The 24,863-nt window shown below is 43.2% G+C and overlaps 1 protein-coding gene across 1 annotated transcript in view; it reads right to left on the reverse strand.

The window, feature by feature from the left end:
• Positions 1–22,226, reverse strand: part of LIN54 (lin-54 DREAM MuvB core complex component) — a 34,318-nt gene extending 12,092 nt beyond the window's left edge. The window contains exons 1-13 of the mRNA XM_073637032.1: positions 22,010–22,226; positions 21,192–21,863; positions 17,186–17,312; positions 15,432–15,580; positions 13,229–13,384; positions 12,173–12,386; positions 11,699–11,772; positions 9,676–9,858; positions 9,505–9,596; positions 4,636–4,707; positions 3,825–3,927; positions 3,068–3,205; positions 1,008–1,210 (exon numbers count right to left, since the gene is read on the reverse strand). Of these exons, the coding sequence (XP_073493133.1) occupies positions 1,008–1,210; positions 3,068–3,205; positions 3,825–3,927; positions 4,636–4,707; positions 9,505–9,596; positions 9,676–9,858; positions 11,699–11,772; positions 12,173–12,386; positions 13,229–13,384; positions 15,432–15,580; positions 17,186–17,312; positions 21,192–21,836 (2,156 nt within the window). The 5' untranslated portion in view covers positions 21,837–21,863; positions 22,010–22,226. The remainder of the gene's footprint in view (positions 1–1,007; positions 1,211–3,067; positions 3,206–3,824; positions 3,928–4,635; positions 4,708–9,504; positions 9,597–9,675; positions 9,859–11,698; positions 11,773–12,172; positions 12,387–13,228; positions 13,385–15,431; positions 15,581–17,185; positions 17,313–21,191; positions 21,864–22,009) is intronic.
• Between the last annotated feature and the right edge of the window lie 2,637 nt (positions 22,227–24,863).

A 24,863-nucleotide genomic window follows, 5' to 3' on the forward strand; every position in this document is an offset into this window, starting at 1 on the left:
CAATTGAAGCGATTGGAGCAGAGTAGCAATACCACACACACCCTAGGGTCAGGGGTGGCACTGTTTTTGAGGGAACACAGTCTTTAGTACTAATGGTACTCCATCTCTGTAATATACAATATGTAAGAAATTCTGTTCCCAAGCCTTACTCCCAGGACACCAGCTTTGGACAGGGACTGTGTATGTTAGCAGTTATACATCTGAAATACAGTACGTAAACACCATGTCTACATTCACTGCTATATGGATGTGTGTAATTGAAGACATTTGCAGCAGGCTGTGAACACTAAAACCTAATTTTTGAAATATTTTTAAACATATATTATGCTAGAATTTAGCCCCAAAGTTGTTATTATTATTATTATTATTATAGTGCTATGTACACCAGCTCTGGCATAAATGGCCAAGATGTGAATACCCCTTTAGGCTACGTTCCCACGATGAGTTTTTGGTGAGTTTTTTTACACTGTGTAGTATAGAAAAAATGAAAGTAACCCATATTACTTAATGGGAGCAGAAATGGTGAAGAAAATCTGCAACATCAAAAACCCTCCAAAAGCTCATTGTGGGAACTTAGTCTTACACTTGCTGTCTAGTTAAAGGGGTTGTCTGTTCTTGTGGTGAAAGTCTGAAGTTACTCTGTGACCACAGACTTCTGAATCCCTACAGTGTGTACACCGCACGATGTGTCGCTGTCAAGACCAGGCAGTCATGTGACTGCAAGTATGCGAGTAGCATACATGCAGACTAGACGTGCTCGGCTTTGCTAAATACAAGCGAGCTGATCTAGGCCGATCACGTCTAGTGAGAATGTGGCAGGAAATATGCAAATCGCAAACTTGCAGTCACGTGACTGCCGAATCTCAGCAATGACATTGGAGAATACTGACAATGAGGTGCGCAGGATGCAAGGATTCTGATTTCTGCAGTCACTCACAGAGACAATTACAGAAGGCAAATTATAATTCTGGATCAAGACAGAGAAAGAGTAAAAAAAAGGAGCTTACTTTCCACCTCCACTTGAAAGTGATGGTGCTGGTCTTGTGAGCAAGTCTGAGATCTGAGAAGACAATTTTGTTTTGGCTGCAGTTTGCTGTTGCACCCTCACTTCTGCAGCGTCAGCGAGGTGCATTAGAGTCTTACGCTCTGGGCTCTCTTCAAAGTTTTTGCAACCTATGCACTTGCATATTGACGAGCACATAATTTTAGCCTGTGGGAGAAAAAAAAAGGGCATGAACTGAAAAATTCAAAACTCAATGGATAACGATAATAAAATCTTGCCTCTTTAGTATATGGCTATTTAGTCATCCATAGTAAGGTTCTTTGTAGAAGCCATTTGTTAGGTCCAATAATAGGAATAGATCACTGCAGGGTAGTTATTTATACATTTATCTGTGTAGTTAGAGAGGTATTCTCAAGTTGGGACATTATCCTCTATGCAGAGGATAACTTCCCGATTGCTGGGGGTCTGATCGCTGGGACCTCCACCAATCCTGAAAAGAGCCCCGTGGGGATGGAGCGGTGATTAAACATGTCCACTGCCACTCCATTCATACATATAGGAGTGCTGAAGACCAGTCAATCACTGCGCTCAGATATCCACTGTGTTCCCATTATGAATGAATGGAGCTTATGTGCATATGATCAACCACCGCTCCAATCACGTCTCTTCAGAGCCTGTTCTTGGGGACATTGGGTGTACCAGCAGTCAGACCCCCAGCGATCGGGAAAATATTTGAGGCATAGGGAATAACGTGTAAACTTGAAAACAACCCTTTAAAAGGCATAATTAGTAGTTTTTATGTCAATATATGAGGGGTCGAGTGGTTTTAAATTGTGTTACAGACATAGCCAGTATTCACTATGATTAAAGACCAGTGCGGTCATATTGTGTCAGTGAAGGAAAACACTGCTATGCTGCAAGTTCATCTGGATATGGAATAAAAGTTTGCCGTATCAATTCTTTTCCATGGATGTAAGTACACCTGTGAGGCAGGTGGGTTTGCGGAGACACATATATGGGAAACATATTGTGCTGAATTAAGGTATCGACAGGGGAGCACAGTTGGTAATGTAGAAAACCTGTCACTGCCTCTTAAACGCTCTGTTCTCAACTTTTGTAAGAATGGCTGCTAAAGCAGAAAAATATAGCTCTCTATAATACAGCAAATATAAATTAGGGTCTGTTCCCATTTCGTTATTACTCCACATCTGAAGCTCGCACTGAGTAAGCACATAAACCTCTATAGTCATCCAGTATATACTAATAGCACATGTTATTGGCGTGTGCAGAATCAGTATATGTCGGCATACTGATTTTATAGCCCATTTTATTTTTTTTTAAATAAACAAAAGCGGGACATATTATAAAAAAAATTAAAAATGCATATTGTGCAGTAGATGTTTGTGAAAATAGCAGTCAATGTATGCCACTGTATTCACATAAAGCAGAATACATCGGCAGCCTTCAATAGAGGTAGGTGACAGGGAAAACGCTCAACGCATAACTCTGGAGGAAGAAATTTTTCCAATTTCAGACTAGTAATTAGATTGTGAGCCCCGATGGGTACAGGGATAAACGAGAGTATTGACAACAGTACTTAAAATACTGGATCAATTTCCTGGTAAAAGGGTTGTCCGCCTATTTTTTATTTAAATGCATGAGTTAGAGCTAGAAATCACTTTTACATTTGGATTCCAGTAAAATGTTGCACCTATTGCCTTTTACAGGCCTTTTGTTTCCCAGCTCATTTAACTTTGATCTGGTCTGTGGTCATGAATCAGCCGAGAAGAGCTCAGAAAAAGACAGATAAGAGTTACAACCTTCCAGTCAGACCGTTACAGTGGGCTGACAGACAGATTCTTGGAGAACACTCTGCAGCCATCAATACACAGGGTAACACAGACCATAGAAGGAAAACAGTGCAATATTTTTAATCGAACCCAACTGCAACATTTTTTTTATTTTTTTTATTAGCTTCAATTTCATTAAAAAAAATATAGTGTCTTAAATGGTGGAGAACCCCTTAAGAACGCTTTATCAAGCTCATGAAGAAGCCATCTTTACCTCATAGCATTCACAATAGTTCTTTAGGCATCCAGACCGTTTGCAATTGCAGCCTTTACTGTGTCGTCGGTCAGATTCTCCTTCCTTTCCTTTGCCAATTTTTGGTTTAAAAGCTTCTGGATTTCTGTCTAAACATGCCTGAAAACCAGCAGAAAGCAATTGAAAAACATTAAAAAAAGCAAACCCTTTTGATATTTTTTCAGCCCAATATAGGTTCTTTATAGGGAACCTGTCAGCAGGATCAATCCTCCCTCCTAAGCTATCCATATGGGCAGTTAGGTCAAAGAAAGTTGAATAAAATGATACATTGATATCTGACATCCGATGTCTTATTCCAGAGGAATCCACATTTTTCCTATATGTAAATGAGCTGTTAAGATCTATGGGCCGGACGCTGATCTTCCTTGGAATCTGCTTCCAGAGATTATTTTAAATGAAAGGGGGCGTTGCTAGTGTGAGACATGTAGATCAGGAGAGTAGACTGTCAGTCATTACATGTCTCACACTGCTAACACCTGCTTTGCTTTAAAATAAATTCTGGAGGCAGATTCTCAGGAAGATCCATGTCCGGCCCATAGATCTTAACAGCTCATATACATATTAAGAATCGGATCGCAGATATCAAGGTATCATTTTATTCAGCTTCCTATGACCTACATACGCATATAGATGGCTTAGGAGGGTTGACCCTACTGACAGATGCTCTTGAAGACCTGGAAGTAAACCACTGGGATTACAGTTACTCCATTTTTCTAACCTTAATAGCTTTTTGCCGTTCATTCTCATGCTCCAGGTTGTTGTAACAGTTTGTACAATTGCAGTTGTTGCAAAATTCTCCATTGGCAAAACAATCACAATATCTAAAAAAGACACAATGTAGTAAAGGGCAACATGAATCAGAGAACGGGCCCCATTATTCCAGACACATAGTTCTCTGTAAAACATTGCGGTGTATCAGCTAAAACAGAATTTCAAACAGAAGCTAGGAACGATGCGACTAGCATGAAAAGTCCAAGGGTGTCTTCTCCCTATCCACCCCCTTATCATGGCTGGTCTTTCTCTATGTGCAGCAGGTTTCCTTTAAAGTGGTTCTCCAGATCTGGACAAGACCTGTTCCCCTGCTGTTTGTTCTATAAAACCAAAACTATTCTTTACTCAGTCTCAGAGTCCAGATGTGAGTCTCCGCCACTCCTCCCGGAGTCTATTACACAGATGTCATGTCGAAAGTGCTGCAGCCAATCTGAGTGACGCATGACTCAGGCCATCAAATCCTCCGGAAGAGACGCTGGGCTCACTTATTGGCTGCAGCGCTCTAGACGGGACATCTGCACTGCAGACAGTAACAGATGCTGGAAGCAGCAAAGGAGACTCCGCACTGGACCCAGGGAGGGTGAGTAGAACGATTGTTTTTACAGCCGGCGGAACAGTTTTCCAAAACTGTAAAACCTCAAAGATATACAAAGAGCCCAGGTACTCTGAGGCAATATTAAAGCCATTCATAATTACTACAAGAAGCACCATGTGAAAGAAAATGCAGTAAAACGCAGTTCTTGTGGTCGTCTACTTACAGTTTCAAGCATAAAGACTTTGTGCAGTTGCATGGCTTTCTAGGACGACTTGTCGATTCAGAAGGCATTATGCTACAAACAAAAGGACAAGTGATATTATTTAATAATATGCATTAAATGTCAGAAGTGTTTTTAGAAAACTTATAAAATGACAAATTACTCTGCAGACAATATTGGAAGAAGGAGGATTGACTTTTTTCCTCAATAGCCTGATTCCTAGTTGTAGAATAAAATATTTTATAGACCGTGACACATCCGAAAGAGGTATTATACAAGACATTTATGGCATAACAAAAGTATAGGCCGTAAATGTCTGATGGACACTGGGTCCATTTCCAGATCTCCCATCTTTCAGGAGAATTGGGAGTCCCGTTCTCAGCACTCCAGACAGGAGATCCGATCCTTCAGGCATGTCAATTTTCACAGCTTTCATAAACTATTAAGAGACCCTCAAGCATGGACAGCAACCTCTAACAAGAAATATATACAATACATCTAGAGTGACAAACCAGGTTCAAAGGACACCATTCTCTTGACATAAGGGATCATCAAAGATGGCTACTTGTGCCATTAGTGACAATCATACCTGATTGAGTGGTGTGCCGCTCTTCTCTCTGGCATGGAAGCTACACGTGAAGAGTCTTATGGAAAAAAGCATTTCGGTGTTCAGGGGCTTGGGGGACGGACAAAATGTCATTACAGGGAGCAAGTAGCGCCCAGGTCATTGTCTGTGCACCCCTGGCCTAAGCAGACACTTTCCAAATGTGTTCATACCTCTCAAATAATCCTTATGCCAAATGCTAGTGTATACAATGAGGGCCTCTGTCAAGCGTGCTGGGTTCATAACGGTGAGAGGGGTGTTAGATGCTACAATACCCATCTGGTGGCTTGCCTATCTGTCCTCATCAAAAAGAAAAAAAAAAATCAAAATGCCTAACCGATCTATGCCCGACATTATCTTTTGTGGGAAAGTCAGTCTGCCCTCATAGCCATAAGATAGCAAGCAGCTCAAGCCAACTTTGCTCTAATGAGTAAGGAGACCATAAGGCAGACACACACAGACTGCTGTACATCCATCACATAGGAGAGACACACGGACTGCTGTATATCCATCACATAGGAGAGACACACGGACTGCTGTATACCATCACATAGGAGAGACACACACAGACTGCTGTTTATCCATCACATAGGAGAGACACACGGACTGCTGTATATCCATCACATAGGAGAGACACACGGACTGCTGTATACCATCACATAGGAGAGACACACACAGACTGCTGTTTATCCATCACATAGGAGAGACACACGGACTGCTGTATATCCATCACATAGGAGAGACACATAGACTGATCTATATACATCACATAGGAGAGACACACACAGACTGCTGTATATCCATCACATAGGAGAGACACACGGACTGCTCTATATCCATCACATAGGAGAGATACACAGACTGCTGTATATCCATCACATAGGAGAGACACACGGACTGCTCTATATCCATCACATAGGAGAGATACACAGACTGCTCTATATACATTACATAGGAGAGACACACGGACTGCTCTATATACATTACATAGGAGAGATACACAGACTGCTCTATATACATCACATATCCCACCAAGGACAACACCTGCAAGGAGTTTGTATGTTCTCCCCGTGTTTGCGTGGGTTTCCTCCGGGTTCTCCGGTTTCCTCCCACACTCAAAAGAAAAAATTATAGGGAATGTAGATTGTGAGCCCCAATGGGGACAGTGCCAATAATGTCTGTAAATTGTCTGAATTGTAAAGCGCTGCGGAATATGTTGGCGCTATATAAATAAAAAGATTATTATTATTATTAGGAGACACACAGACTGCGGTATACAGTGGGTAAGGAAAGTATTCAGACCCCTTTAAAATTTTCGCTCTTTTTTTCATTTCATCCATTTGGTAAATTCTAACAAGTTAATTTTTTTTCTCATTAATGTACACTCTGCACCCCATCTTGACTGAAAAAAAACAGAAATGTAGAAATTTTTGCAAATTTATTAAAAAAGAAAAACTGAAATATCACATGGTCATAAGTACTCAGACCCTTTGCTCAGACACTCATATTTAAGTCACATGATGTCCATTTCCTTGTGATCCTCCTTGAGATGGTTCTAATCCTTCATTGGAGTCCAGCTGTGTTTAATTAAACTGATAGGACTTGATTTGGAAAGGCACACACCTGTCTATATAAGACTTCACAGCTCACAGTACATGTCAGACCAAATGAGAATCATGAGCTCAAAGGAACTGCCCAAGGAGCTCAGAGACAGAATTGTGGCAAGGCACAGATCTGGCCAAGGGTACAAAATAATTTCTGCATTACTCAAGGTTCCTAAGAGCACAGTGGCCTCCATAATCCTTAAATGGAAGAAGTTTGGGACCACCAGAAGTCTTCCTAGATTAGGCCATCCAGCCAAACTGAGCAATCGTGGGAGAAGAGCCTTGGTGAGAGAGGTAAAGAAGAACCCCAAGGTCACTGTGGCTGAGCTCCAGAGATGCAGTAGGGAGATGGGAGAAAGTTCCACAAAGTCAACTATCACTGCAGCCCTCCATCAGTTGGGCCTTTATGGCAGAGTGGCCTGACGGAAGACATATGAAAGCCCGCATAAAGTTTGCCCAAAAACACATGAAGGATTCCCAGACTATGAGAAATAAGATTCTCTGGTCTGATGAGACGAAGATAGAACTTTTTGGTGATAATTCTAAGCAGTATGTGTGGAGAAAACCAGGCACTGCTCATCACCTGCCCAATACAATCCCAACAATGAAACATGGTGGTGGCAGCATCATGCTATGGGGGTGTTTTTCAGCTGCAGAGACAGGACGACTGGTTGCAATTGAAGGAAACATGAATGCGGCCAAGTAGAGATATCCTGGATGAAAACCTCTTCCTGAGTGCTCTGGACCTCATACTTTGCTGAAGGTTCACCTGCCAACAAGACAATGACTAACTAAGCACACAGCTAAAATAACAAAGGAGTGGCTTCAGAACAACTGTGCGACCATTCTTGACTGGCCCAGCCAGAGCCCTGACCTAAACCCAATTGAGCATCTTTGTAGAGACCTGAAAATGGCTGTCCACCAACGTTCACCATCCAACCTGACGGAACTGGAGAGGATCTGCAAGGAAGAATGGCAGAGGATCCCCAAATCAAGGTGTGAAAAACTTGTTGCATCAATCCCAAGACGACTCATGGCTGTACGAGCTCAAAAGGGTGCTTCTACTCAACACTGAGCAAAGAGTCTGAATATTTATGACAATGTGATATTTCAGTTTTTCTTTTTTAATAAATTTGCAAAAATTTCTACATTTCTGTTTTTTTCCAGTCAAGATGGGGTGCAAAGTGTACTTTAATGAGAAAAAAAATGAGCTTTTTAGAATTTACCAAATGGCTGCAATGAAACAAAGAGAGAAAAATTTAAAGGGGTCTGAATACATCACATAGGAAAGACGCACAGACTGCTGTATATACATCACATAGGAGAGATACACAGACTGCTGTATATACAGTTATATGAAAAAGTTTGGGAAGATTAATAGGGGTGCCCAAACTTTTTCATATAACGGTACATCACATAGGAAACACAAACTCTATATACATAAGGGGAGAGCAGTTCAATGTCACTGATCAATCACTCGCTACCATTAGTTAGGAACAAGAGCAATATGATAAGACCCTGACATCACAGGAATTTTAGTCTACTTTGGGGACCCATACCAAAAAGGAAGAAGGAATCAAGATTGAATACAATCAAGACATGGTACATCAACTAACCCAGACACACACAATATATTCAAAAACCTATACATTGTTCTTTAATAACAGTCCATGCTGTACTACATAGTCATAGTGCTTCTTTAAGCAAGAGCTGTCTCCCATAAAATCCTATGCATGCTCCGATCCTCGCATTCCTGGCACATGCCCACAACAGACTGTCTTGAGGCATTTACTGGCTCCCTGTTTTGCACGTCTATGGTTTGCTAGTATAAACACATAGCAAATCAATTGCATGATGAGAGCTAGATTTTTATCATATCCCATCAATATGCATACATGTTTATTGTACATTTGTATTTTACTTGCAGGCCAAGGATATTTAGGGAATTGAAAGTAGACATTAGGAGAATTTCCTTCATTTCTAGTTTATTGTCTATTGATGTAAACTGATATGTTTGGTTAAAGTGGAAAAAAGTGCATGAATCTAAACACTAAACCAGTAAACTAAGGAAATTGTTCATGTATTTAGGGAGGCAAAGACTGAATGATCCTCCAGGTAGAATAATTTCTGGAATATTTTATAAAATATATTAAAAGACGTTGTCCACTACTTTTCCATTGATACCCTATCCGTAGGATAGGGCATCACTGCTTGATCGGCCGGGGTCCCACACCCAGCACCCCCATTGATGAACTGTTATCGGAAGTACTTACTTCCGATGCTTGGCCAACTAGCTGTAGTGGCCGCCGCGGGGTACTGCACATCTGCCTCCTATTCAATTAAATGTAATGCGGATGTGTAGTACCCCGCGGCGGCCACTACAACTAGACGGCCAAGCACCGCAAGTAAGTACTTCCAGCCACCGCCGACACCGATAACAGCTGATCAGCGGGGGTGCTGGGAGCGGGACCCCGGCCGATCATACATTGATGCCCTACGGATAGGGCATCAATGGAAAAGTAGTGGACAACTTCTTTAACTATACAGTAATAGAAATAGAAGGTCCTGCAATGTTCATCACTAATTGCTCCACTTTGCCATCAGATTTGCTCAGATAAATTGGATCTATGGAGAGTGTGTAATTATGAAACATGCTCTACTCACCCGTTCAGAGGAACCCTTGGCTGACTCTGAGAACTTTGTGCCCCCGATATACCAGCATTGCTCGCAATAGATACATAAGATGACTGCTGCAACTTCATAAGAAAAGTAAATTATCATTAGCAAGCGAAACAAAGGCTAAAAAGAATCTCCACTCACCAGTCATGTACTAACCTGGGTAACATATTGAGCTGGCACGACGGCATAACCCATACTTCCTGTGCCTGGAGCCGGTGTCAGGACAGGAAGATTTGTGAGGTTTGGCTGAATCTGTGCGAGTGGAGTGGCAGGCATAAGAAGTCGCTGCTGTGGTTGGCTGGTAGTCACTAGATTTGTATTTACTGGTTTGGGCGCAACCTAAGCATAGAAAGAAATAATTACACATAAATATCTATACAGACACATATATGTAGCATATCACCAGGAAAGGCACAAGATGGCCATATGCCCTGTAGCGGCAATCCAATCAGCATTTTGAACACATTGCTCCTTTGTGATTTTTTTTTTTTGCTTGTATAATTAAGTGGACTGACCGTAGCAATCAGTTTTAAGCCCTTCACCACCTTGGGTTTTTCCATTTTTGTTTTTTGCTCCCCTTCTTCCCAGAGCCATAACTTTTTTATTTTTCAGTCAATATGGCCATGTGAGGGCTTATTTTTTGCAGGACGAGTTGTACTTTTGAACAACACCATTGGTTTTACCATATCGTGTACTGGAAAATGGGGGGGGGGGAAAGTGCGGTGAAATTGCAAAAAAAAGTGCAAACCCACAAATTTTTTTTTTTTTACCATGTTCATTAAATGCTAAAACTGACCTGCCATTATTATTCTCCAGGTCACTACGAGTAAGTAGATACCAAATATGTATAGGTTCTTTTTTATTTAAGTGGTGAAAAAAAAATTCCAAAGTTTGTAAAAAAAAAAAAAAAAATATGGTGGCATTTTCCGAGACCCATATTGTCTCCATTTTTCGGGATCTGGGGCTGGGTGAGGTTTTATTTTTTGCGCGCTGATGGCAAGTTTTTATTGACACCATTTTGGAGTAGATACGATGTTTAAATCGCCTGTTATTGCATTACAATGCAATGTTGCTGCAACCAAAAAAAGCGTAATTCTGGCGCTTTGTTTTATTCTCGTTACGCTGTTTACTGATCGGATTATTTTTTTTATATTTACAGATCGGGCGATTCTGAACGCGGTGTTACCAAACGTGTATTTTTGGTTGTTTTTTCTAATTGTTTTATTTTGAATGGGGCGAAAGGGGGCTGATTTAAACTTTTACATTTTTTTACTTTTTTTTTTATATTTTTAAAAACTTTTTTATTTTTACACTTTTTACTTGCTTCTAGTCTCGCATGGAGACTACTGAAGTTGTGATCTTCTGATCAGCCTGTGCAACACACAGCAGGGCTTCAGCCTTGCTAAGTGTAACAAAAGTGCTCATCTGCACTGAGCGACGACCACTTGGAAGTGCTCATAGCAGATCGGCTATGACAATCACAGGGGTCTCCTGCAGACCCCGGGTTGTCATGTCAACCCATCGGCGACTCGCGCTCATGTGACGGGCACACCGATGGGCTATCAGGTACCCAGAAAGGTGCGGGCTAATTGCCAGAGGCCGTGCCAAATAGAGGGATACGACCTTGAACATACTCATACGTCCAAGGTTGTTAAGGGATCAAAGGGAATCAGACACCAGATTTTTGCTACCTCGTCTGGGCGCTGCATGTAGAGGCAAAGACCCCGATTCCAGCGATGTATCATTTAGTGTACTGGGTGCAGCAGTTGTGATAACAATCACAGTTTTCTCTGCTGCAGATGTAGCAGTGCTCAGAATGCTGTGTCCTATGTAATCCTGCCCACACCACTGATTACCAGCTTTCTGTGTACATTGACAGAGCTGCTAATCAGTGGTGGGGGAGGCAGGGTTACACAGACTAGGAGACTAGGAGGCATGAGAACACTAGTCCTGTAGTGATAATCTCCTGCTGATTAAACACGGATTTTATTGAAACCGCAAAACACAGCCTAGTAAGTGACATCACTAAAATCAGGGTCTATGCCCCTACATCATGGTATTCTTAGATTACATAGAAAAAACCTACTGGCAGATTCCCTTTCATAAAAAGTTTATCGTTATTCTCAAAAGTTCTTAAAACACTGCATTTTATGGGCAGATAGTGTGCATTATAACTCACTTGTTTTACAGCCTGTGCTGGAACGATGGGAACAGACATCCGCACAGGAGTTGCATTTACCACCATTGGTTTAGCTGGAAGGAAACAGAAACAAAATATGACATCTCATCTTTCACTGTAGACACATGATTGGCCATCTATATAGAAAAGAATCTAGACATTAGAATTACCACCCAGTCACACCGCTCAAGGTCCTTATTCACATTAAAGTTATCCAAAGCCGCTGATTTCAGCAGGACCAGCCAGTCTTATTGTACCCCCTGCAGATAAGCCACTGTTGTTATTATCTGGCAGCCAATTACTCTCTTAAAAAAAAACATGAAAGTCTAAATATGAATATTCAATATAGTGCCTTGTATACCTTCTTTTCCATAAAATTCTGACGCAGCGTGTGTATTAAATGTCCCCCAATAAGCCCTGTTGACACAGATCTCACAAAAATATAAAAAGACAGACGTGCGCAGAAAAGCATACCTTGCTGGAGAGGCTGTGTGCTGGTGCTTGGGTTCTGAGTGGAGGCTGTGGAGCTGCTCGCAGTAGTAGCCGTCACAAGCCGGACGTAATGAAATTTGCTTCCGGGAACCTGAATTTGCTGTACATTAGGGGCGGCTGCGAGTGGTATAATGGTTTTAAACTGAGGTGTATTGACACCACTAACAGCTATAGTTTGAACGGTTGGTTTCACGGTCTGGAAAAAAAGAAAATGGTAGTATATTTATTTATATATATGGATTTACACACAAGTATACATTCTGAGCACATTATCCATTAATGAGGTATTCCCATCTCCAAGATCCTATCTCAATATGTAGTAAGTGTAATAATATTACCAAGTACCTCCAATTAGAAATGTAGTATAGTTCTTCAGATTCGCTATGTCACTTACCTCATGTAGGGCAATGCAGTAGCTTAGCTATCCATGGTTACTACCACTCATATAGTGACAGACAGCTCTTGGTGGTCATAACCATGGATACCTAAGCTACTGCATTGCCCTACATGAGGTAAGTGACATAGCGAATCTGAAGAACTATACTACATTTCTAATTGGAAGTACTGGCTAATATTATTACACTTACTACATATTGAGATAGGATCTTGGAGATGGGAATATGCTCCATTTAAAGCAGATGTCTGAGAATTTTTTATGCCATCTTAGGCTCTCAAAAATCTAAAATCACACTCACAGCTGTTACTAAGCTCCATCAATAGCTCTCCGCAGCTGCCCCAGTATTTACTTACAGGCCACATCTGTCGCATCATGGCCGCTTTAGCCAATCACTGCGCTCAGCGGCTCTGCCAATTGTGATGGTACAAGTAGTTGAGCCCACTAATTGGCTGCAGTTGTCACCCATGTCATAGTTATGATGTCACTGCAGCACTGTGCAAACAATGTGGCGGCAACGCAGAGAGAACGATGGACCTGGATAGGATTAATAACTGCTGAATTTGCCTTATTACAATACTGCATCGTCTTCTTCACCCGGTTAAGAGATTCATGAACTTGAATTAAGGATCATATGGAGCTACCTGAGCCGTCGTGCTATTAGTGACTGCCTTGACAGAGGAGGAGGCGTTTGATGACTGCACAGTCAGAAGCTGCTGGCCGAGAGCTACACTGATAGGCACTCCAACTGTTTTCTGAGGAGAATTAGCAGGCTGTGAACCCACGGACACCACCGTTACCTGCAAAACAAAATTATATTTACCAGGGAAAAAAGATTATGTACATTACGTATGATCTGCATTTATAAACTCACAGGAGATGGACCATAGAACAGATTGATGGAGAGCAACAGCTGCACCAACAAAAGCATGTAAGCAATCCAGGATGTGCCGTAAAACACCGCCAAGCCTCTTACTTCATTGCTGTCTTATAGAAAAGATGGCCTATTGCCCACAGAAACCAATCACATTTATTGGATAGGTTTCTTCCGCGATCTTCAGCGCTGCTTCAGTCTACCATGACGACGGGTGATCAATTGCCCTCATTGGGGCTAATCTTTAGCATTTGTGTGCAGCACTGGCCCATTTCACATCACACCTTGCATATGGCCAGAAATTGGAGGCAAGAAGTAAGCATCTGCATTGCCAAGGCCATGACGTACATCTGGCCTAGAATATGTTTGGTTACAGTTTTTTTTGATAATCAAATCAACAATAAATCTGGCAAAATAGGAGCCCAATACAGAGAAAAAAATTGAATGTTGAATGCACCCTCACATAACGCAATGTGCACAATACGGATTATTTGTTTTACAGTTTGTTCCACTTTCATTCTGTATTGTATTCCTTTTTGTTCTATATTGTGTCCTGAATTGTTCTATCACATGCATTTGTTCATTTTTTTTGTATTAAGGATTATTTGTTGCTTGGGAAAGCTACCAGAAACATCATTTTGAAAAAAATGGAATGTGCACATCTGAGCAAGTTCAACAAAAGACATGTGCTTATTAAAGGGAATCAATCTGTCAGCAAGTTTTTCTGCTAACCCATCTGAGAGCACCATGATGTACGGCAGAGTCCCCGATTCCAGCAATATGGAACTTATTGAGCTGCTTACAGCAGTTTTGATAAAATTACTGCTTTTATCTGCTGCCGATTTGGCAGTGCTCTGAATGCTGAGCTCTATATAACCCAGCCCACACCACTGATTGGCAGCTGGGTTGGTGGAGGACGGGACTGGACAACAAGACAGCAGGTTTACTGGTCCTTTAGTGATAAAATTACTACTTGATCAGCAGGAGATCCAAACTACAGAAAGCAGCCCAGAAAAGCTGGCCATACACATTAGCTGGCTGTTGGCCAAATGATGGTCCAGCCAATCATTCAGCCGGCAGCTATCCAGACTGGCTCTCCAATACATGGGAGCACTCACTGGGCCCAACACTCCTATGTTCTCTATGAGAGCTTTTGTCAGACGATTAATCTCCCGGAGACATTACGATCAGCAGTTGGAAATTGGAAGAGGGCTTCCATACACATTGGACTGTCGGCCGAACCAGTTGATATTGGTGGGTGCAGCCAATATTAGACTAGTGTGTATGTGAGGCTTTGCTGACATTGGTGAAATCAGGGTCTCTGCCCTTATATTATGCTCTGCTCTAGAATAGGTGGTAAAATCCTGAGGACAAATTCCTTTTAAACTCAATCTATTGACTTCTATAGGCTTTCAAAAAAATAAAATAATAATAATAATAATAAGTGTTCAAAAAAAAAAAAAATGTTGATAAAACCATTGAAATGCACTGGGAAAGTTTTTTTAATGTAATTAAAGGGGTTGTCCACTACTTTTACATTGATGCCCTATCATGTATGATCGGCTGGGGTCCCGCAAGCGGCACCCCCGCCGATCAGCTGTTATTGGAGCCAGCTGTGCTCACTTGCGGGGCTCCGCCATCAAGTGGTAATGGCCGCCGCGGTCTACTGCAGATCCACCTCCCATTCAATTGAATAGGAGGCAGATGTGTAGTACACCGTGGTGGCCACTACCACTTGACGGCGGAGCTCCGCAGGTGAGCACTTCCGGCCGGCGGCCGCAGCCGCCGGCACAGATAGCAGCTGATCAGCGGAGGTGCCGCATGCGGGACCCTGGCTGATCATACATTGATGCCTTATCCTATGTAAAAGTAGTGGACAACCCCTTTAACACAAATTCATAAACCATGTGTGAATGAACATAGTATATGTATCAGTAGGGTTAGGTGGAAAGGTCACCAATTTAGAACACTACCTTTGTAGGAGGAGATTTCAGAGGTGATATAGCTATTTTGTTGGATGTTTGAATCGATGAATCCATAGATGTCCCAACGACTCCTCCACTTTCAGTGATTGTGATGGCTTTGGTTGCACCTCCAGAACTACTATGGGAAAGCACTCTGCCTGCAAAGGAATCATATTAACCCCTTAATTTCCTCTGATTCTCCTTTTTAAAGTGGCAAGTAATTGCCATTTTCCCCAAAGTAAAATAGTAACAGCCTGTACTCCGTTCTGATGCCAGCGCCGTTCCAGTGACGTTGGGTCTCCCGAGGCGCGCATGACGTTATGATGTCACGTGATCCCCGCAGCCAGAGGCCACTCCACTCTCACTTCCTTTAGATGAAATTGACATATGGAACAAGTGAGAACTAATGCTAAAGTGGCCCATTGGCAGATGCAGATTGGTTGAAGGGTTCATGTGACATAACATCACGCACGCCCAGGGAGACCACGTCTCTGGAACGGCGCCGGCACTGGAGGCGAGTACAGGCTGTTATTTTACGTGGGGAATATGGTGATTCAAAAGGGGTTGTATAAATAGTGGACAGCCCCTTTAAGACATTATAAAAAAGGGCTGCATGGGAGACTGTGCAGAAGGAAACAGGCTCCTGGCTGGCACAGATAGCCAGGCACCATGAGGCAAAACTGTACACCAAAACACATGAAATAGAGTCCAAATCTTAGCAAAGTGAAAGAAATGTGCAGGTTGCTCGGACTGTGGTACACTAGCTAGAAACATACAACACTCTGGGAGCAATAAAGTACATGCACACACTGAATTCATTTTTAGTTGCATTTCTGCTACACAGACAATAGAACAAAATTTGAGGTACCGAAACAGTTTGAGCAAATGATGTCAGACCATTTGCCAGAAACAAGGGGACCTCTTCAGATGTGACCCTACACTAAGAATCCTGGGATGAGGCCTACAGAATAGTAACACAAATAGGATCCAGCTACACTCTGCTCTAATTAAATGGGCTTACCAGGCTGAGAAATAAAAAGCCTGCAGTCACATGACTCCCCTGTTTTTTCGCTGCGAGTGGGCAATCATGAGTGCTCATTGCACACAGTCACAATTCGGCAGTCTGCAGTCACAGAGTGACTGCAGACTTCTCTCCTCAGTCTGGAAAAACACTTTAGACATGCTTTGGATCCTTGAAGAGGACTGAAACCTATTTTGGTCTTTCATGAGCAGCGGATAACCCTTTTCTTAAGGTCATTGCTGTACATTAGCCTCTTAATGACCTGTGATGCATATTTTCATCACAGGTAGTGTGTAGAATATTTAAAGCGGGCTCAGGAACTAAGCCTGCTATAAAATCGGGCAGAAGATGGCTGTGTTATACAGCTTGCAGTTGCCTCTAACAACATTGACTGGAGCTAACTCATCGCTGCCGTTTAAACATTAGATGATGGCATTTAATTGGCTTGTCTGTGTGTGTATCAGCTTTCCCGGCGGCCATCATAGTCCTCCTGTGAAGCGCAGCTGTCAGACATAGATACCAGCTTTGTAATACAGGCGGTATCTACAGCGTGAGGAGGGAGCTCAGCTCCTTCCGCACAAGCGAACTCCTGCACACGTCGTTAATTCATGTCCCAATTATATTTTTAGAATTTCAACACATCTCGAAGAAAAAAAAAAAAAATCACAACATATCATAGGAACTAATCTGACGACTGAGGTTATTTTTTTTAATCTGTACTACAAAAAAGCTGGACTCTTACCAGTAAACACTGAGGTTGATTGAGTGGTCTGCGACATACCAATGGGTTTATTGTTTGATGGTTTTGCAATGATGAGCTTGGTGATAACAGCACCAGATGAGGTTGATAAAGGAACTTTCTTAGCAATCTAAGCAACAGAAAATACACAAGATGAAAAAAAGGTTTTACATTTTAACAGAATGAAATATTATCACTGTGCATTTTTATCATTTCCTATTTAGAGCAGTTTTCACAGGTTTATTTTCTATAGGTATTGTCTGTCGAACAAAAAAACAAAACGAGCCTAACGGCCCCCAATTCACATTAGACTACAGTTGGCTGAACACACTAACAGGTTAGGCTGACAGTCTAACTTGTATGGGGACCTAACTGATTATATAATGATCCAGTATGTCCAATTTAGGACTTCCAATCCTTTTGTTCTAGCATGGCACCGGCACTGGAGGTGAGTATAAAGCCGTGTTCACACATTCAGTATTTGGTCAGTATTTTACATTAATATTTGTAAGCCAAAACCAAGAGTGGGTGGAAAACTCAGAAATGGTGACGTGTTTCTATTATACTTTCCCTCTGATTATTCCTCTCCTGGTTTTGGTTTACAAATACTGATGTGAAATAGTGAATGTGTGAACGTGGCATTATACCCAGCTCGAGTGCTGGCGCCATTCCAGCGGATCGCGTGACATTATGTCAGGTGATCCCTGCAGTTAATCAACGCTGACTTCACTCTCCACTACTTCGGATGAATCGAGACATCTGGAGGAAGTGAGAGCAGCCACAGATTTGACTTTGTCCGGATGTCAATCATGTCCATTAGAGAGGAGAGTGAACCCCAACGCTGATTGGCCGCTGGAATCGTGTGACATAACGTCACACGAGCCCCAGGAGTGTCAGTGCTGACATGGCTGGAATGGAACAGCTCTGACACTGGATGCAAGTATAGGTGGTGTTGTTTTACAGGCGGGAAACAGAGATTCAGCTGGGTCAAGAGTTGAAAAGTGAATGATTTCTGCAAGGACAAGAGACTTCTCATTTCTACGTAGAGCAGAGAAAAGAGAAGAATTATCTGGGTAGAAAGGCAAACTGAGCAATTGTAAGTACACAGTGCTGTATAATATGATGATTGCAATATCTTTAGACTACAAAAAACTTTCATGGCAGGAGGAGTACTTCTCTAAGTGTAAACAAAACACGTATCTAAATACAAGGAGGGTAAAAGCTTGTTCACACATCATTTTTTATGCGATTTTTTTTTTCTGACTGCTTTTGAGGGCGAAACAAAACAAAAAAAAAAACGCACTTTCATTCCCATATTTGAATTAGTTCCTTGCTTTTTTTTTTTTTTTAAAGAACGCAGTATATCAATTCTTTCTACATTGTTACTTTTGTTTTTTATGAGACCAATAAAGCCAAAACAAATAGAAAAACAAATATGCATGTCCTATTCTCATCTGTTTTTCAGTTGGTAACATTCAGTTGTGTCACAGAGTGTGGACCATGATGTGTGACTGACCGCAGGTCTCGTAACCCGAACTTGACAGCTTTGCATATGCCGAGGCCATCAAGTTCAGGTTGGAAGACCTGCAGCCGGTCAGTAAATCACGGATGTGTGAATGAGGCATAAGTACAAGACCAGCAGCATTACATCATTGCAAGATAATGCTCTACGAGCAACAAAAACACATTTAGGCTGTGTGCCCACGATGCGGTTTTTAAGCGTTTCCGCAGCGGCAAAAACACTGCAGAAACGCTTAAAAAACGCATGGTAGAAGGCCTGCCATGTTCCCCAATGATAATCCGCATGTGCTGTGCACATGCTGCGGAAATTTCCGCTGCGGATTATCATTGCGGAAAAAAACGCAGCACTACCAATTATTTTGCGGAAGTGCTGCGTTTTCGCCGCCATTGACTTGCATTAGAACGCATGGATTACGCTTCACTAGATAAGCACATGCGGAATACATGCGTTCAATGTGCGGATGACTCTCCTCCAGACCCGGGTACCATAGAAAACTGTAAAAAAAATAAAATAAATAAATAAATATGATACTTACCTTCTGATGGCCCCCGGTGCGCTCGTCCTCCCTTGCCGCCAGATCGCGATGGACTGGAGGACCTGCGCTCATAGTCATGTGACGGGTCACGCGACGCTGACGTCGGCAGGTCCTTCAGTGTACCGCGATCTGCCGGCAGCTGGGACGGTGAAGCAAGACTGCGGGGGCCATCGGAAGGTAAGTATATATTTCTTTTTTTATTTTTTACCATCCAAGTGATGCTAAAATCGCTTGGAAAGCGCTTGACAACCTGCATGCGGAAATGCATGTGAAGAACGCTTCACATCCGCATGTCCCTGGCAGGAAAACGCATGTACAATCCGCATGTACAATCCGCATGTACAATCCGCATGCGTTTTTTCTGCCAGGGGAGATGCAGAAACGCTCAGGAAAAATCCGGAGCATTTCGGCATCGTGGGCACATAGCCTTAGACTAAGTGCCCACGAAGCAGAAATGCTCCGGATTTTTTCTCCATCTCCCTGGCAGGAAAAATTCATGCGAATTTTATATGCGTTTTTCCTGCCAGGTAGAAGCGTTTGTCAAGCGTTTTTGCATGCAGTTTGTAAAGCGCTTTTCCGAGCAATTTTAGCATCACTTGGAAAAGTGCTTGACAACTTGGTCACACTATATAAATCCATGCAACCGGCAAAAAACATTATACTCCCCTTTCGATGGCCCCCGGTCTCCTTCTCCGGTGCGTCCGGTCTCTTGTGCGGCTCGAAGTGGTGTAAAAGGACCTTTCATGACGTCATTTAGTCATGAGACAGGTCATGCGACCACCGACGACAGCGGTCGCGTGACCTGTCACATGACTAAATGACGTCATGGAAGGTCTTTTTACACCACCGCGAGCCGCCGAAGACACCGGACGCATCGGGGGCCATCGGAAGGTGAGTATAATGTTTTTTTTTATTTTAATTCTTTTTTAACTACAGGTACTATGGTACCCGGGTCCGGAGGAGAGTCTCCTCTTCTCCAGACCCGGGTACCATCTGCATATTGAATCGCTTAATATCCGCATGTGCACATGTAGTCATGCAGATATTAAGCAATTCAATGCAAGTCAATGGCGGCAATTACGAAGCATTTCCGCAAAATTAATGGACATGCTGCAGATTTTTCCGCAATGATAATCCGCAGCGGAAATTTCCGCAGCATGTGCACAGCACATGCGGATTATCATTGGGGACCATGGGAGACCTTCTACCAAACGTTTTTTTAAGCATTTCCGAGGCGGAATTGCCGCTGCAGAAACGCTTAAAAAACACATAGTAGGTACGCAGCCTTAGAGTGAAAAAAAAGCCATAAGATTAAAGCTGCAGGTCCAGCACACAATTGGTTTTGCTGGTAATATGCATCAGCTTTTCACGCTCATGACAGCCACTCCGCAGATGATCTACTGGCTGCGATCAAAGTCTGAGCAGGCCAAGATGTTGGCCATCCTGTACATGACATGAGATGTATTTCTCCTCACAAAACAATGCAGTGCTGGGGTCTTTCCATCCTACCTCTGAGCATCACCACCCCTCCCTCCCTCAGAGGGCAGAACATTTCTACACAAGATTACATGGTGGCCAGAGGGTTTCCCCGTTATGGCTCAGAGCGGGGTCTTCACTCTAGGATGGTCATATACAGAATATGCCCGGAGAGGTGTGGGGGGATGACTATATGGCCCAACCCCACTCAATACACAATAACAATGCAGTGCTGGGGTTTTCCCGTCCCACCATCATCCCGGAGGGCAGACCATTTCTACACAAGATTACATGGTGGCCAGAGGGTTTCCGTGTTATGGCTCAGAGTGGGGTCTCCGCTCTATCATGGTCATACACAGCATATGACCAGGGAAGTGAATTCATGGCACAGCTCTACTCAATACACAACACCAATCAGATAACTGTAGAGGTAAACAAGGCCAAAAATGAATTGATGCCAATCTGCCCCCCGTTACCTGCACATTCTGGATTTGCTGGCCCTGAAGTGAAGTCTTGGCAGCAGTATTAATGAGTTGAGCGGACGTCAATGAGGACACCCCGCCTTGCCCTCCTATGGTGACCAGCTTGATCTGCTGCGGTGGCCCTTTTGAGTCGACGCGCTGGTTTTGGACGGCTTTTTGAGTGCTTGACATTGCGTTCTGCGGTATGAAGACGATGGGATTGCTTCCTTTCCCCAGAGTTGTCACGTACACCTTCTCTTGTTTTATCACCCGACTGGCAGACGACAGCTCCGACGCCTTATTAAGGATCATCTGCCCGGGCAGGGGGGTGCGCAGCTTGTGTATGCCGCTCTGCAGGACAGTCTTCATGGCCGTAGCTGAGGGTACAGGGCTTGGCTTGGGCACACTCACTACCGCTGCCAGGTGACTGCCATGATTGCTCGGGGGGGCAGCGGCTTCCTTCACCAACGATGTACTGATGCATTCTCCGCTGCTGCTCACTTCCACAATTTCTTCCAGGTCGGTTTCCATAGGTACCTCTTCCGCCAAGGGGGAGGAGACTGTAATGGCTTCTATGCTGTCATCATCCGCTACGGACATGCCGGTCTCCATGATCTCGTCCGGTAGGGCGCTGTTCACATCCACAGATACCACACTCATCCTTAATACAGTACAGTGAGAAATATCCTGAAAAGAGAAGGTCAGATTTCCTCATGAGGGGGCAGCCCAGAGATCGCCTGCAGCCGGTGAGAGCTCCTCACAGAACTGCCCCAGGTGACGTTATATGTGGACGACAAGTCACCAGATTTGAAACTGTGCGCTCCCAGCATTACCTCCAGGAAGTGAGCAAGTTGTCCGCCAGCGGCTGCGTCCCGGGGATGGCAGCCTTACATCCGTCACCCGCCTACTGCACCCTTATGGTGACACCGCCATAGCAAACGGCTGCTAGATCGTAAACGGCGCTCTTTTCCAGCCGGTGCCTAACGACAGACACCTCTCGGGGACTCAGCAAGCAGCAGTGCGCATGCGTCACGACATTGCGCGTCATCAGTAATTGCAAAGCGACACGATCGGAGCCGGCGCATGCGTGCAAGCACAGAGGGATTACGTTACAATTTGGGAGGTTGTTTACTTTAACCGGTCGACGTATCTGGTGCTGAATGAAAGCAGAACGTAGGGCGGGCGGGAAGGAGTAGCAGAAAAGGATGAGAAAACCGAGAAAAATGCTCCTGTGAGGCAGGAAGCTGCTGCTGACTTCTCTATGGCGGGAAATGAGGGTTTTAGACAAAAACCTTTCTCGAAACTCCCTGCTGTCATGCATGATGTCTATGTTACCTCAGCTATTTGTGGTCCTGACAAACCACACACATTCAGGAAGCATAAAGGGGTCTCCACCTTTGGGGACAGTTCTTTTTACTTCACATATGTCCATGTATTTAGTGCTGAAAATCACTTTTGCAATGAAATTTCTTAAAGGGAACCTGTCACCAGCGCTATTAACCTGCAGATAGGGGGTTAATAGCATTATTAGCCTGCACGCATCCGACCGCTGCAGGGAGAAAACGGGCTTCTCTTAATGCCGTCACCGCTCTTAAGACTCCGCGTCACTCTACTTTATTCATTATTTCTGGGATTTTTTTAGTCATTCTCCTTTTTTGTCTTGTGATATTAGTTGCCGTATTCAGTGCCAAAATCATCAAAAAGGTTCTCGTGATTCATGAATTTGGTGCAAAGTCGAAAATAGGCTTTTTTTTTACTGTCTTGTGCGTTTGCTACAAATACTAGCTTATTTGGAAATACACCGCGGGGGGGGTAACTCGAGTGATGTTGCGCCAAATTTTAGGACCTTTTAAAATGTCGCAATTGAAGAATCAGCCAAAAACATCTGGAATCTCTAAACTCTGCCCACAAAGCGGAAAAAAGCACATATTAAACCAATAAAAGTCACAAATAGAATAATGAATTGGGTGCAAACAAAAAAAGGCACAAAACGGCACAAATGCAATGATAAGTCGGGGCCTCTGTGTGAGCTGAAAGTGTCTTACACGGTGAGTCTATGGAGCTTGGTTCTGACGCTCCATAAGCTTACAATGTAAAAGCCACTTCCAGGTCTCGCAGAGCACAGTGTGATCAGGGGAAGAGCTTTGACGTCACTGAATAGCAGAGCAGAATGGCGCTGGACACCGGAGATGACGGTGATAGGTGTGTATATTAACACACTACACTACAAACACTTATACATAGATTTAGGGCACTTTCAGATGTCTGATAATCGGTCCAATGTTGGATCGCAATGCATGAAATGGACACACATCTCCTGACCCAAGCGTGACAACTTCATAGAAATATATGTGTGGCCAGTTCTTGCTATGCGATCCGACATCAGATCTATTATCACAGACCTGTGAAAGAGGTTGTCCGGTCTAAAATTAAAAGTCTGCAGCCACTCTCTGGATTCGCCGGTTTCTGAGCCGGGAACAGCGGTGATGTATGCGGTATGCATGCTCCTAGGCAGAAGCTGCCTAGTGGGCGCAGCCTTGCTTCATACAAGTGTATGGGGCAAGAGCCAAATCATCTAATGGGCACGGCCTCGCTCATTACACATGTATGGAGCAAGGCCACGCCCACTAGACAGCTTCTCCAAAGTGAAGCAGCCATTGTCAGCTACTGCAGCACAGCACATCTTCATTTTAATTGAAGTTGTACTGCAGGACCCAGCAGAGGCTGCTACATTTTGAGTTGAGTTATGCAAAGCAGCTCCATTCTAAGCTAATTAACTGATCGTGTGGGGTGTGGGACCCTCACAAATCTGCTAATGATTACTTACCCTGTAGATAGGTCATCAAATACTTAACCTGGACTATCTCTTATAGTTAAAAAAGATTGTCCCCAAAGCTGGATATCCCCTTCAATAGCTTCATAGTTGATCTAAACATTTTACCTGAAGCAAAAATCACAGTGAAGTATATCACAATAACATGTTTTTTTTTTAAATGACAGACATATTTACTGTAGTGCTAAAAGTAGGATCAGGGGAAATAAGTATCAAAGACTGTGTTTCTCTTCCAAACAGAAAACAGGTGCAAGCTAAGAGTTGCCACCTCCATATATAACTAACAAAACTGCACCTTCTAACGCTATAGGACGGAAACATGAAATATATGAAATTGGAATTGCATTACTGCTCTAGAAAATAGGTTTAAATGAAGATACTTAGCGCATAAATTGGCCAATTCAGCAGCGAACGACAAGGCAATCCTCTTTGCTGGGAACCTGTTTGAATATGATACCTCTCCTGGGCTAATAGCCCACATTTACAGTGGCCTGTGAAAGTATACACACCCCTTGACATTTTTCGGATTTTACTACCTCACAACCTGGAATTTCACAGTTTTTTCTGTAGGTTTGCATCAGTTCATGTAAAGAGCATGCCTGCAATTGTGAACATTTGGTTTTCTTTGTATTGTGAAGCAAACAACAAATAGGACAAAATAACTGGAAACTTAAAGGAGTTGTCCACTATTTTTTATGATTCCCCCAATGTATTAACCCTGCGATTATAAGGCTTTTTGTAATTACCATTGGTAGTCTTTATTGCCTGTGAGCGATGCTATCCTTGGCCGCTCACAGGAATCACGTCACCCCCGGCTGCAGCCCGCTCTGGCATCCTCTGATGTCACGTCAAGT

Source organism: Phyllobates terribilis, unplaced genomic scaffold (genome assembly GCF_046119375.1).
Source record: "Phyllobates terribilis strain yellow unplaced genomic scaffold, ASM4611937v1 Scaffold_1__5_contigs__length_1240528914, whole genome shotgun sequence".
NCBI lineage: Eukaryota > Metazoa > Chordata > Amphibia > Anura > Dendrobatidae > Phyllobates > Phyllobates terribilis.